Source organism: Erpetoichthys calabaricus, chromosome 2, assembly GCF_900747795.2.
Source record: "Erpetoichthys calabaricus chromosome 2, fErpCal1.3, whole genome shotgun sequence".
NCBI classification, from domain to species: Eukaryota; Metazoa; Chordata; class Cladistia; order Polypteriformes; family Polypteridae; genus Erpetoichthys; species Erpetoichthys calabaricus.
Window position 1 is genome coordinate 29,123,941 of NC_041395.2, and position 15,624 is coordinate 29,139,564.

A 15,624-nucleotide genomic window follows, 5' to 3' on the forward strand; every position below is an offset into this window, starting at 1 on the left:
AATAACAATAAATCAATGCACATATCGGGAAAGCAAAGCTCCGACACGACAAGGCTAGAGTCTCAAAACAAGGCCAAAATGGTAGCTAACTTTGCTACATTATCCCAGCAATTCACTTCGAGTATAAGAGTGCTCGTTGTGAGGAGCGACACTGAGAAGAAACTGCAAAAACAGGCGACTCTATCTGAAGAGGAAAAGGCTGCTGCAAGGGGCAGGGTATTATTAAACCTTATCAAATGGACAGCCCATGTATCAATAAAAAATAGGAGGTCTACCTTGATTACTTAGATTTCAACCCAATTTACCCGCGTATTGCCATTAAGGAACACAGAGACCTGTGGCTTATCATGAAAGCAGAACTCATAACTGAGAAGTGGGTCTTATTCACAGGGCACACTCAGCTAATACAGAGTCCACGATTAACCTAGAAAGTATTTCATTGGAATGAGGGTGCAAACCCAGGGTAAAACCCCACATATGTTTTCTCAACTGCTTGGACACTTTCACTGAACATTTCACCATTTTCTCCCAAAACAGCCCACTCACCTACACAGACTCCAAAATTTCCATATCAAATTGAAAAAGAAGCTGCCTTCCAATGTCAACAAACATTTCAAGAAGAATACGCAAGCAAGCAAAATCACACAAACCAGAAATATATATAACACGTGCTAGAAGGATCAGCCAACAACAGCTATTCCAAAAATCACTTACTGCTTCTTCTTCTTCTTCTTTCGGCTGCTCCGTTAGGGGTTGTCACAACGGATGATCTTCTTCCATATCTTTCTGTCCTCTGCATCTTGCTCTGTTATACCCACCACCTTCATGTCCTCTCTCACCACATCCATAAACCTTCTCTTAGGCCTTCCTCTTCTCCTCTTGCCTGGCAGCTCTATCCTTAGCATCCTTCTCCCAATATACTCAACATCTTTCCTCTGCACATACTGCAATGGATCATGAATGACGTGCTTTTAGGAGTAACTAGACATGTTGTGAAGAAGTATAAGAAGCATAGTAAAAGAGGTGAGCTATCTGAAGGTATACTCTGTAGTAATGAGAAAAATAAATAACACTGGTCTACAAAAATATTTTTTGTTTGCTACTGGTAACTTCAGACCAGCTCTTTATTTTTTTTCACACTGATTTCATATATGAAATCGTAATTAAGCTAGCACGTCAGGTTTATGAGATACACATCATTGACGTTTTGCCACTATTGAAATATCAATGTAATTTTTAAACACAATATCAGGAGTTTGAACTATGGCCCACCAAAATTGTTTTGATGTGTTTATTCTGAAAACAAACCAGAAGGCGATACCAGAGACACGTTAAAGCATGTTTATGTCAATTTACGTCAATATAAAAGTGAGGTCTGCGCGCTCCAAAATATTTGAGGCCCTCGCTTTTGCGCTTGTACTGCACATCCATCTCTCTTTTCAAGAACCAACAGTAGTCACCCATCATGCTTGGAGTGAACTTTCTCTGATATCGGTTTTCCATCACCTTTATATCTTGATGAAATCTTTCCCCATGCTCATTGTTGACATCGCCAAGATTTGGTGGAATAAAGTCGAGAATGTAAAAAATGAATCTTCAATGACATTCTGGCTCCCATAAGCTGATACACTTTCAGCAGGTTCACCACAAGCTCAGCATCATTCTCTGCTCTGTGACTACCAAGGAAAATCTGGACAACCCGCACGAATGCTTCCCATGCTGCTGATTCAGTGGGCTTCAGTTTCTTATTGAACACATCGTCAAGTATCAGTTCACGGATTTCAGGACCAACAAAAACACCTTCCTTAATTTTGGCTTCACTTTTCTTGAGGACAAACTTATTTCTTAAATGCTGAAACGCAACGCTGTTTCTGTCCATCGCCTTGACAAAATGTTTGATCAAGCCCAATTTGATGTGAAGAGGAGGGAGGTACAGCTTCTGACTGTTTATTAGATAGATAGATAGATAGATAGATAGATAGATAGATAGATAGATAGATAGATAGATAGATAGATAGATAGATAGATAGATAGATACTTTATTAATCCCAGGGGGAAATTCACATATTCCAGCAGCAAAAATATTAAATTAAAGAGTAATAAAAAATGCAGATAAAAAAACAGACAATAACTTGAATAATGTTCAACGTTTACCCCCTCTGGTGGAATTGAAGAGTCGCATAGTTTGGGGGAGGAATGATCTTCTCAGTCTGTCAGTGGAGCAGGACAGTGACAGCAGTCTGTCACTGAAACTGCTCCTCTGTCTGGAGATGACACTGTTTAATGGATGTAGTGGATTCTCCATAATTGATAGGAGCCTGCTGAGTGCCCGTTGCTCTGCTACGGATGTCAGACCGTCCAGCTCTATGCCAACAATAGAGCCTGCCTTCCTCACCAGTTTGTCCAGGCGTGAGGCATCCTTCTTCTTAATGCTGCCTCCCCAGCACACCACTGCGTAGAAGAGGGCACTCGCCACAACCATCTGATAGAACATCTGCAGCATCTTACTGCAGATGTTGAAGGATGCCAGTCTTCTAAGGAAGTATAGGCGGCTTTGTCTTTTCTTGCACATAATGGCACATGCTTCATGTCGTACCTGCCAGGTATGACTTCATCTTACTTCGGCCAGGACACTAGTTGAAAAAGTCCACGGTAAACAAATCAGTGAAATTTTTTTAACAACATCTTTCAAACTGATGGTGAATCTAACGAACAAAATGTCCTGATATGCAATGTTACATTAAGGAAACAGTAAAATCGACTACCTGCTGCAGCGTCATGTCTGAGTTGTATCTTCATGCTTTAGAGTCATATAAGACTTTATATTCATTAACAAATATTTTTTCCGCTAATTAAATGTAATAATTTTAAAATAAACATGTGGCAAATTTGTTTATCTCAATGGCATCCATAGTGGAATTACCGGTATTAATGAAAATGGTTATCCGCCTTTACTGTCCAGTCACCCTAGTTGTCCAAGACCCGGAAGATCATAACTAAAAAATGACACATGCTAGACGAAAACGTTTTTTTCAGATTTGGAGTCAGCAAGTGAAATTTGTTAAAGTACGGATGAAAGAATCCCAGTATTGAAATGCTTGTTGACCAGTGTAATGAAGTCATGAAGTTGGGAGAAGCTTAACATAATGTCTGAAAAATTATAGCAGAAAACCCCCATAAAAGGAAAGAGCTATCAACCTTCAGTTTGTACACATAAATGGGAGAGAAAGATTCTTTATAAATAAAAATATTTGCAAAAATTCTCTTCTTGTCAAAAAACTGCAAGGAGTACAAAAAGTATAACAGGCTCTGCAATCCCAATGCAAACAAGTCCAAAAGCATAAATCCAGGAAGAATGGTCAAAAATAGAGTTTGAAGGTCAGAAACCAAGAAAAAAAGCACAATAATAAATATTACTTATTCAAACCATCAAGCGCATTCAATGAACCGCAAGGACTGCTTGTTCTCCCAGGTTTTACAGGGCTATGAGCAGTGATAGGCAGGTGGCCCAGCCTCTTGGGGAACCACCCACAATACATACTTGCACATCGCAGAAGATACACAGACACAAAGAAATATTAACATAGAACAAAAAAATCAAAAATGAACAAAACAAAAAAAATACAAAACATAAAAAAGGAATTTGAACTCCAGCTGGGTTGAAACATAACATGTGTACAAGTAAGTAGACCATAACAGACGTCACAAATCAAAAGAAAAATGTTGTTTCTGGTGCTGAATGTGGTACTCGGATGCAAGTTCCACTAGTGAATTCTGACTTCTGCTGATTTTGATTTAATGTGATATACTTTGTTAATCCCTGAGGGGAAATTGTCTTTTTGTGTGACCTTAAGAGGTTAGAGTGCAGGGTCAGCCATTGTACAGCACCCCTGGAGCAATGTTCAGGTTAAGGGCCTTGCTCAAGGGCCCAATAGAGTAGGATCCCTTCTGGCAGTAACAGGACTTGAACTGACTGCCTTCAAGATACCAACGCAGATCCTTATCCACAGAGCCACCATTCTGCCTATAGAATGAAGACAAAGTCCTCCAGGATGTGAACTCTGGGCTCTTTAATGCCAGGCAGCAACGCTAGCACCGTGTTGATGAGGCTGTTTATGTGTCATCCTGGGAGGAAGAAGTAGGAATTCCAAGACACTTGAGAAAGAAATGATGTCACTGCTCTTGGGAACGATTGGTCTCAGAGCTAAAAGAAGACAGGTTGTTACTGACATTGTCCTTTCCCGTTTAGAGATGGTATTACCCTTTTTGTAGCCCTGCAGTAGTCCCCTAAGTGTTTGTACAGGTATTTGAAAAAGTGTTGAACTTCACAACAAATACTACAGCCCTCGACACAGAATTTAGAAGGGTCCGGGCACACAAAATCCTTCAATACCAAATTTATTGTATTACTTTGAATTTACAGCACAGATCAGGTCAGGTTGGGGAGCAGGCACTGGTACAGTTAGATGCTGCACCCACCACACAATGAAACAGCTCGGGATCTTGGTTTGCAATCTCCCAGGCAGACAAGCGGTCCAGTCCCACCCTCCAGAAATGAGCCTCTATCTGCTGCAGCCAGGTGTTACGTGGGTGTCCCCTTGAGTCCTCAACAATGAGGATCCTGTGTGCCAGATCACACTTGGGGAATCGCACCACATGGCCGTAGTGCTGCAAGTGACACTCCCTCACAATGTAGGTAATGTGCTTCATTCAGGACTCCATGAGCAACACACAGGCAAATCAATGGTACCCAAGGATTTTCTGGAGAGACACAGTACCAAAGGAGTCCAGTCTTTATCTCAGGTCACTGAATAGCATCCATGTCTAAAAAACATATAGCAAGACAGGGAGCACCAGAACTCTAAAGACTTGGACCTTCGTCCTTTTGTAGAGATATCGGGAGCGCCACACACTCATGAAACCCCCCCCCCCCCTCCATGCTCTCCCAATCCGTCTACTGACTTCATAGGAAGAGTCACCAGAGACATGAATGTCACTGCCGAGGTAAGTAAACCTCTCAACAAGGTCGGAACTCTCTCTGCAGACAGACACACTGCTGATGGCCGTGCCCAAGAGGTCATTAAAGGCACAAAGTGAAAAAAAACACAAATCAAAGGAAAACCCAATAATACAAAATGTATAACACTAACGAAATCAAAAAAGGAAGAAAAGTCACAGCACTCATTACACTCAGCATCATCATTTTCTTCTCCAGTGTGTCTCTTGTGTTATGAACATGAGAGTCCCTTAGCATAAAATCCTGAGCAATGACTCACAATGCTCTCTAAAGGAGGAAACTGTCAGCCTTGGTTAGTCACACAAAAAGGGCAATGAAGAGTTTTTATAAATAAAAGATTTATTTTCCATAAAGACTCTATTAAACAGTGAAGCTCTGAAGAGCACAAATGGCACAGCAGGAAGTGCTTGAAAAGGCAAAGGCAATCCACGCAAACACGTCCTAATTACCATGCCAGCCAAAGTTGGACACACTCTTTCCATAGACACATGTGGCATTTCTGTTTTATTTTTCATTGAATAATTTATTGCAAAGCCAAGTTTTCACTATTTTTTTGATTATATCTCATGTATCTATACACTTTTTAAATAAAAATCAAACTTGAAATGTATAAAAGAACAACCATTTCATTGGGTGTATTTTTTACATGTCTAGATATGTTTTGGACATGTAGACATATTCTGTACAGTAAAGAGCTCCAACACCATTACCCTCTGTAAATGAGTGAGGGTCTACCTGTGGTGTAGCGGGTCCACAGCTGACGTCAAAAAGGCCACTTTTTAAATAAATAGTCGCCGCACTTGCAGCTTAGCGAGGGGGCGTGGTATGTGTGGCCGGAGCGGTTCCTGGGTGATGCGTGATGTGGATGGTCCTCACTAAAGTGCACAGTTGAGGAGTTGTCCTTCATCCGTAATTGGCGCCGTGAGCTGCTAATTGCCACATCTGATCCATGTCCCTGTAATAAATAGAAGCGTGAGGTGGCTAGGTGGGGAAAGAAAATGGAGGTTGCAGGAGAAGAAGGCTGGAAGCAGGTAGAGGAAAACCGGTGCAGGAGAGCGAGAGCAAGCAAGCGCAGGCTCGTGCTAATTGCGGGTAGCTGAGCAGTTAGCCTGGGTGTTTGGCCAGCACCCCAGGAGCAGTTGATTGTGGTCGCTCCCGCTGAGTATTCAGGGAGGAGCGGGAGTGACCGGAAGGCATATGGCTCGCCTCATAAGGCCAAGAAGGCAGCGGGAGTCGAGACTTGGGACGTGAAAGCCTCAGCGTGAGCACCCTGGTCGCTGGGGAGCCCAAGTCACGGTTTGGTGAAGCCTACCGGAGCCAGGGATTAGCGAGGTGAACAAACCAGCAGGAGAAGGCAGAAAGCAGATCAGCTGCAGGTAGGGTGGCTCCTTTGGTGCATAGCCTGGGAGTCACCAGTAAAAGAAAGGCACCAGGCTTTGTCTTTAAAGGGACAGCTTCCAGCCATTGTTTTAACCTTGTTGTTTTTTTTAAAGGATTTTTTTTCCAATGGCTTTTAACCTTCACCTTTCACCTGTTTTATGGATTATTTATTTAATGACTTATTTTGATGCACTGCACTTTATTTAATTTGGACACTTTGTTTTTGTTTGTTGTTTTAATAAAAGCACTTGGCACTTTTTGCACCATCCCCTTGCTTTGTTGTGCCTCACTGCCTAGCTCATCGGTGACATTACCAACGGTGTCAGGTTCAAGAACTCCCAGAAGTCAGATTGGGAGTGTGGAGCGAACCTGCATCGTCACACTACCATGCTACCTTTGTGTATTTGAAACGCTGTATTAATTCCCAGGGGATGTAGGGAATTATCTTTTTGTATGACCTTTATGGTGAGGGTCAAACATAGTACAGCAGCAATTTTCAGGTTAATGGCCTTCCTCGAGGGCCCAGTGGGGTTTGATCTCTTCTGGCAGTAACGGGATTTGACCCAGCAACCTTCCAGATACCAGCGCAGATCCTTAGCCTCAGAGCTACCAGTCAGTTCCATCTCAGTAATGTGCATGTGGATACCATCATCTACCTGTCCTGTTTACAACACATACCAGTAATCTACCGGTTTTCCTCTCTGAAGGTACAGATTATACAAGCAATCAGTAAGCAGCTCAAATATGGTTGCACCCATTTCCCAGCTTCTCTGCCATAGCTGTTCTTCTTCCCTTTCCTCTTCCTCATTGAGCTTCCTGTCGTCTTCTGGTATCAACGCAGTTCCTTTTTGGAATTGAGGTCCAGTGATCACACATAGCTTTTTCTTCCTCCTATTTTTCTATGTGCCGTCGGATTCATTTTGCCACTTAGTGTTTGCACCTGGAGAGCTGTGCGTTAATTCTGCTCGGGTTGTGCTGACTTGGGTCACTCATTTTAAATGGCAGCACTTTCTGATTGAGAACAAGATTGCAATGTGTGTTTTGCAGCTGCCAAAATGGTGTAACAGTAGTCTGCAATAGGATGTCACGCATGCAAACCAGAGGATCGCCTTCCAGACTCATACAAGGCATGCGGTACCCCCCCAAGAACGAGAGGAGGTGCTGTCGCTAACGGTCTTGTCTCCTTTCTCCCTCACAGCACCGAGACGCTTCTCATTAAGGGCAACAAGAGAGCCTGAGAAGCCCCATCCCCTGTGATCCAGATGGTATAAAAGCTATTGAAGGACACACTCTCCACACCTTTACAACACTAACCATAACCCTTTGGGCAAGTGAGGGTATTACAAGGGTACACACCCTAAGAGGTATACTGTACATCCCTAAATTGCTAAAGCTAAATATTACTAACCTTAACCCTTACAACACTGACTGATTACAACAGAATGACTGTGACTGAGGAGTTCTAAAACATGCCCACCATTACACCTTTAAGGAGGCCTCCTGTATTCCTCATTACTCTCATTTTCTATTGGGGTGGGGGGGAAATATCTTTATTTATTTGTTTAATTATTTATTTTTTCAGCCAAAAGAAGATTAATTTATACTTAACTATGTCTGGTGCTTAATCATTGAGTTCTGTAATTCTTTTCCATCCTCACACATTTGATTTTGTGTGTTTACTTCAGCCTCATTGTTCTCTCAGTGGGTCGGATGCTTTTCTTGTTTTTCTTTGTTTTAATTCCATCTTCGCTCATTCTTTTTTGTACAGTTTTCCTCAGAGTGTCACTGATATCACCTTTCCCTTTCCCCCCAGTTATTAAACCCTTCAGCAACATCAAAAGCACCTTTCATCTCACCCTGCTGTCAAAGTTCTTAGTCCCACATCAAGGAGTTTCATCTCTTTGTGATTTAAGAGATGTCTGACAGAGGCTTTGAAATCTCTAAGCGTCTCTGTCATTTTTTTTTTGTGAATGCTTCTGTTCATTCTTTCCATTTTTTTTATTTAAAATTTGTATTTTTCTTTACTTATTAGGAATTATTCTGCTAGATTAGCTTGCTTTAGATAATTAGTTTTTATTTTAAATTACAAGCCTTCCTTGTTGGCCTGTTCCTTTATATTTGATTACTTAATTAAATAAAAATTATTCAATTAAGATTGACATTGGGATGGAGTTTAGTCAACCAGAAAATAAATTTGTACCTTACGGAATAACACGCTAAACCTGATGCTGACAACAAAACTGTCAAGTCGGCTATCAAATCAATCAGACCTTTGGAAAAACCTCAGTGCACACACGGCCCACCTAGTCAGACCAGTGGAAGAAGCAGAAAATGAAGAGACCCGTGTTTCAGCTTCATCAGCTAACATACTGTATGTAAAATATGTTATATATTTATGGATAGATGTGACCCCAACCCTTATTGGTGAGATTTTGGGTAGAAGACAAAGGTGGGGTCCTCAATTGCTAGAATTAGAGATAGAAGCCCCTGAACATGTGCTACATTATAGCACCAAGATGGCTCTGGGTAGTGCCACACATGGGCAACAGCAGCGTGGAGAGCATCGGGAAAAAGTGCCACTGAGTAGATAGATAGATAGAAATGAAAGGCTCTATATCATAGATAGATAGATAGATAGCCTATCTATCTATCTATCTATCTATCTATCTATCTATCTATCTATCTATCTATCTATCTATCTATCTATCTATCTATCTATCTATCTAACAGGAGGGCTTCTTCATAACCCTAATAAATGTGCATCAGTACCTGTTGTTCATTCTGTGCATTTGAAAGAAATCTGCAAGAACTTTGGAAATCTTCTTGAAGAAATGAACTAGAAGGAGCACCTCTGGTTCATATGTTGGAGATCTGAAAGTTCTGGGGATCTTACTGGCTCAGCAGTCAGGCATTCACAATTCTCCGGTTTTCTCTGTGAGAAGGACAGCAGAAACAAGAATTAAGTTTGGGATTGGATGGAATGATGTAAGAGTTAAATTTGAATCATGGTCCAATGTGCACCTGGCGTGTGTCTGAGTCTCATATTCTTCTGAGCTTATGCTTAACTCTTTTAGGGCTAATTTTTTTTTTGTTTCTTTTCTCCCAGGGCTGAATATTTTTCCAAAAACTAACATTTTTTAAAAAAGAACACAAAGCAATTGTTTAACATATCAAATCAACAAAAAATATTTACTTTTGACAAATGTTACTGTCTTGCATGTTGTATGAGCCTGCATACTCTATGATTTCACATACATATCACATACATTTTACACAGCAAAGTCTGATCTCGCTCAAAGCAGCCAATTTCAGTCATTGCCACATTGCACTCCTTACAATATGTGTTGTTTTGATGCCTATTTTTCAATTGTCTGTTGCTGCACTTTCTCACATATATAGTTAGTGTGTACTGTAGAGAGACAAGTCACCCATTTGCCATCGTGCCATGCCACTGCCACCAAGTTTTCTGCCTGCATGAAAACCGTATTGTCACCTCTTTTCATCTTCTGAAACTTTACGAACTTTATGTATGGCATTATAGCCTGGCTCACCCCATGGGATTTGCTTCTGTTTATTACAGAAGTGAATAAAACTTTGCAGCAGCACGTACCTAAGCCACCAGGGGACAAAACACATTTGGACCAATGCTCCCTGAAGTTATATCACCAGTTCTGTCCCATCTCTATTTGTAATGCCACAGCGTGCTTCATCTCGTCTTTCGTTGTGGGTTTCCACTTTGAAAAACGAGAATGCGATGCAAACGCAGCCCGCGATTCAAAAAAAATCTCTGCCTACCTGTTTGTCTCATCTGACAGTAGATGAAAGCAGCATCAGGAGAGAGCAGCCTGAAGTACAGCAGCTGGTGATCTGTCGTGTCCAACAGCAAGACATGCCGTCTTGTAAACTCCGGTAGCCAGATCGGCTCTCAACGGATCAATGTCTGTGTATTTATCCCATGCGAACCTTGCCGTAGATGCATCGGCTGCGCGAAGGCACTCAACTGGCAGCAGATCCGCTGGCGCGGCATCGGCTGGTGTCTGATCAGCTGATGCCTGCTTCTAACTCTCTTGCTTGATCTCCTGATCACTGCCAATAAAGTCCGATTCTGAAAAATCAAGAGTCCGACTCCGCGATAATGCGCAAAACATTGTCTGCCGAGTGTTTTCTTTTCTGCACTTGCTTCGCTGCCTTTTCACATGTCGGTGCCATCTTGCTTTTGTTTACATTTTGCAACTCACGCACACACAAGGTTTAGTTGCCGAGTCAATGAGTCTATCATTCCTCCAAGCACAGAGGGAATGCCTGTGACGTGACAGTGAGATTTGTCGCCATTAACAGCTGATTGCCGCCCCCTATCCCTGGATGTTGACTTTTGTCGACATTAGCCTTCAACCCCTCCTGTCGACAAAAGTCGACATCCGCCCTAAAAGAGTTAAAAGCTGATGCTGTTATTTTATTATTCACTATGATAAATGAATTTCTTGTTATTTATATAACCCATTAACACTAGAATTACCAATGCTTATGAAAAAACTTGGAAATTCGGCCCTCCTTAAATCCACTCGCACCTCTCCATTCAGCGTCTTTTGTCTTGTAAATGTGTTGATAAGCCCAAGCATCAAGCAGTCTGCTATCCCATCCTCCCACCGCCGCAGAAAGGGCAAAAACCTCTCCCGGCTCAAGCCTTGTTTATCTGAGAGTCAGGTACCTGGAGCTGTATAGTGTAAATAATACATCGCTATTTGGAACACATGCATTCCATGTGTGTTCTGTGTCTACAAAGATCTATATAAGTGTAGAATGACAGGAAATACAAGAAATGTTGAACACACACCAAAAAGCAAAATTTTTTAGTACTAACGACAAAATTTTAGTGACTCTCCACGCTAGTGTTTAGACCTGGACAGTGTATATGCCCAAAAAAGAAGTCTAACTGCATTTTCGTACCATTGCTTGTGTACTGAAGTGTCAGCAGGCATTTTGTGTGGCATTACACGTGTATTTTTTGAGCATGCCCGTGTCAATCAAACAGAGGAAGCTCTGCAGTCTACTTGTGACTTTAAATCAAGTAAATAAATAAATCAAGGTAAATAGACGCTGACGGAGAGGTTTGAGCGGATTTAAGGTGGGCCGGATTTACGAGTTTTTTGGTAAGTTTTGGTAATTCTAGTATTAAGAGAAAATGATACATTTTATGACATAATCATTTTTCTATATTTTCGCAAGTACAGTGGTACCTTGAGATATGAGTTTAATTCATTCCGTGACCGAGCTCGTAAGTCAAAATGCTCATATCTCAAATCAATTTTCCCCATTGAAATTAATTGAAATGAGATTCATTCGTGCCAGCCCCAAAAAAACCACCCCAATTTTTTGTTAAATGTTTTCAAAATAAGAAAAATGTATTTACAGTATAATGAACAAATATTGTATACAAACAAAATAAAACCTAATTCATAAAAGTGAATCTAAAGAAATAAGCAGATGTTGGCGGAGCCGATTAGTGTATTGTATTATTTTTTTCCTTCACTTCACTTTTGCTTAACTTAATTGTCTTCTTCACTAGCTTTTTTCTTTTTTGCCATGCTTTCATCACTTTCATTCGCAGGGTGTTTCAATATGTTTTCTATCCAAGGAGCCTTGTTTCTTCCTCCCCTTTAGAATGTTTCTGAAATGAGTTAGGCAAATGTCATTAAATAGCGCTGCTGCACGACCAGTTGCGACTTTTTCAGGGTGTTTCTTTTCAATAAAGTCTGAACCTTTTTTTGCACATTGCCAACACTTCCTTTATCTCACTTGAAGAGATCACCTCCTCTACTTCTGGCTCCTCTGTGATACCAATCTCCTGCAGAATCTCCGTATGTTGCTGCGTCTATAGTCCCGTCAACTCCTCCATTGTCAGTTCCTCGGAATGTGCGGTGACAAGACTCTTTCATGGCTCGTATCTGGAATTTTGGCTTGTAACTCAAGGCAAAAAATCAACCTAGTGACGGCTCGTATCTCAAAAAACTCGTATGTTGGGGCACTCGTATCTCAAGGTACTGCTGTACTAAGTTTCCTGTTTTTGTACCCAGCTGGATCATGAAGAGTTAGATCTTTGACTTATTGATCAAACCCGGATAAACCTGTAGGGGAACTCATACGTCTCCTAAAATAAGAATACAAATGATACATTTAAAAAGTCACGTACATCCTAAGCTAACAGGACTATCAATCAAATTGAGGTCATTTAAGGTATCAACATCTGCCGTGTCCCACTAGCAACTGGGTGTAGCCAATCATGTTAAAAGTTTTCTGATTATGTAATGAATTCCTTTTTTTCAGTGGTGACCTAATCAATTAATTGTATAAATAATAGCGCAGAGGACACTTTTTTGTTTGTAGCATGTGGCTACTAACATTTATTTCACTTGTTACCTTGTTACCTCTTTGGAGATTTAGATAAAGAATAACGATTGAAACTTTTGCCTTCCTGTGTTTTATTGCCTAAATCCGGGCATTCCAGTGGATGGGGGGGCGGGTGGGTGTCTGTTTCAAATTGTTTTCTTCCACAATGGCCAACTACAAAAAGTGACAGCTTGGCTCCATAACCATCATCAGACATAGACCGATGGATCCAGATCAAGTGCTGCTACCACCACTTCATATTAAACTTAGTTAAATGAAGCAGTTTGTCAAAGCCCGATCAAAACATGGAACCTGTGTTATGGATTTGTGCCGAAAATGTCTGGCTTTGTCTGAGGCTAAATTGACAGAGGGACTTGCTTTAGAATTCTGATACAGAAGTTGACAGTGCGATGAACAACCTGGAACAAGACGCTTGGGTTGTATCATTCAGAGAAGTCATCTCTAAGTTTTTAGGTGACATCAAAGATCTGAATTATTTAAAACATGTGAAAGTATTAGTCAAGTATAAGAAACTGAGTTGCAATGTGAATCTCAAAGTTCACTTTTTAGATTCACATTTGGAATTTTTACCTGAAAATTATGGAGCTGTGAGGGAAGAACTGGAGGAACAATTCCATACAGGGAATGGAGAGAAGGTACCAGGAACATTGAGATGTCAATATAGTGGCAGATGAACTGCTTCATGATTCATAAGGATGCACCAGAAAAAGTGGACAAATAACAGGCCACCAAACAAAAAAACTAAGCAGTGACAAACCCAGGGATACGTCAATGAATATGGATTGTTGTTTTATTGACAAACTAGCTGTGCTAATTGCAGGTTAAAATAATTGATGTGGTCCTCGGCGTTAACATTTGCAGGGCACCATACAATGTGTATGTCCCTTTTACATGCCATTCGGTTTGGGATTCTTAATACTGTTAGCATTTGTGATGCACCATCTGTTGGAATGACAGAGACATAGTAACTGGATGAACACACAGACAGACTCACAGACATGTATCCTTTTATTAAGGTAGATATGTTTTAAAAATATAAGACTGACTAAATATTAATGTTAAATGTTAAATTGATTTAGAACAATGTGGGATACATGAATAAATTGTGTAATTTGTTAATTTTAATTAAATTCCTTTTCAATTCTGTACTTCAATGTGATGTAGTGGAACCCTTCTCATTGTATATTGTGGAAGATCAGCCTCAACACAGATAGACACAGGACACACAGAAGTCCGAAAAACACACATGTTTACTTTTCTCAGTCCTTATCACAACACCCAGTGCACAAACCCCACAATACTCAGTCCTTCTCCTTCCTTCCTTCTCTCTCTTCTCTTCTCTTTTACTTCAGCCGCCTCCTCTCCTCTCTCGCAAGCTCTGTCCTCTCCTCCCGGCTCCGGCTCCCCGAATAGATGCTCCCTGATGACCTTCATGGCTCCGGAACCATCCTGGTGCCCCCTGGCGGTGGGCACAGTCCCCAACAGGGTTTAGCTTCCAAGCTCCGTGGCCCCCATGCAATCCAGGGGGGGCTGCCCTCTTGTGTCCCAGAAAAGGCATTGCCCCTCTCCTGGCTCTTTGCTTCTCCAGGCGTCCCGGTGGGACAAGGTCCCTGGTCATCTGACACAATATGTTTATTGTGTTGATAAATGCAAACAAAAACAGTTAGTCACAATTAAAACAGATTTTTAGGAGTTTAATTTTGCACACCCCTGTTATTTGTTTGCTTTGGATTGGGTTTTGCCTTCGTCTTTTGAGTTTTCGGTAAATGAACGTTGCTGTTAATTTCTCCTTTTCTTCACTTAGGTTCTAGTACTGGTGGTTTACTGACGTCTACAGTTGGATTTCTTTCTTTTTCATTTTGTATCAAAGTATGTTGAGTATCATAAAGTTTCTATGTCTTTCTCTAGCTGTATCTCTGCCTTTTGTTATTTATTAATTCTTCCAAGCTTTGTTTGATTATCATAAACTACTGAGATTCTTTATTATTACATTAAGATGTATTATTTACTTTACTTATCAAGTAGTCTTTGGAGTGAGAGCAGCGGCGGTTACTCTCTGCAGTTTAATATTTTAACGTGAGTTCCCATGAAGGTGCTCACCAGAGGTCACAGCTAAGAGAAGCAAGTCCTTGTGGGATCAGCCATGGTGTCTTTGCAATTAAGTCCTTATTTGTTGTCTTTTAGGTGGCTTTGACACTACGCGTGGCTTTCCTTCATTCATCTCTTCATTATCCTATTTTTCTTATTCTTTGTGGCAGTGGAGTTATGTCATTATGTGTTGAGTGTCTCATTCCATGAAGGTATCATTTTAAACTATACTCTGCCTTTCTTGTTTTGCACAGATACAGCGGAACGCATTTTCCGTTTTTTTTGATGAGAGATTTTCCATTCCCCTGGATCCTGGAGCTCTTGAAGAAAACAGTTTGAGGTTTTCAGTGTTTGGCATCGATGAAGATGAGAGAAACATCAGCACAGGGATTGCCGAACTAAAACTTTCAGACCTGGACCTCTCAATACGGCCTTTTAATGCCTGGTTATATCTGCAGGATGTAAATAAGGTGACAGACGCTGTCTATTCTTTTTAAAAGTATTTGGTTGAGATATTGGGACTGCTTGGAGCTTGGTGGACTGAATGGCCTCACATATCTCATGTTATGGAGAGAGAACTGTAAGTTAAAAAAACAAAAATGGATGCCAGTACTTTTGGATCTTGTTGGAACAACTTAGTTGACACAGGGTGGGATTTCATTTTCCTATTTCACTCTCTGGTTTTGTTAGGCATTGACACAAATGTACGTTATCATTGCATATACAGTAGG

The 15,624-nt window shown here is 41.0% G+C and overlaps 1 protein-coding gene across 1 annotated transcript in view; it reads left to right on the plus strand.

Annotated features, from left to right (window-relative positions):
* Positions 1-15,624, plus strand: part of syt12 (synaptotagmin XII) — a 375,899-nt gene that overhangs the window by 322,081 nt on the left and 38,194 nt on the right. The window contains exon 5 of the mRNA XM_028793531.2: positions 15,148-15,363. Coding sequence (XP_028649364.1) covers positions 15,148-15,363 — 216 coding nt within the window. The remainder of the gene's footprint in view (positions 1-15,147; positions 15,364-15,624) is intronic.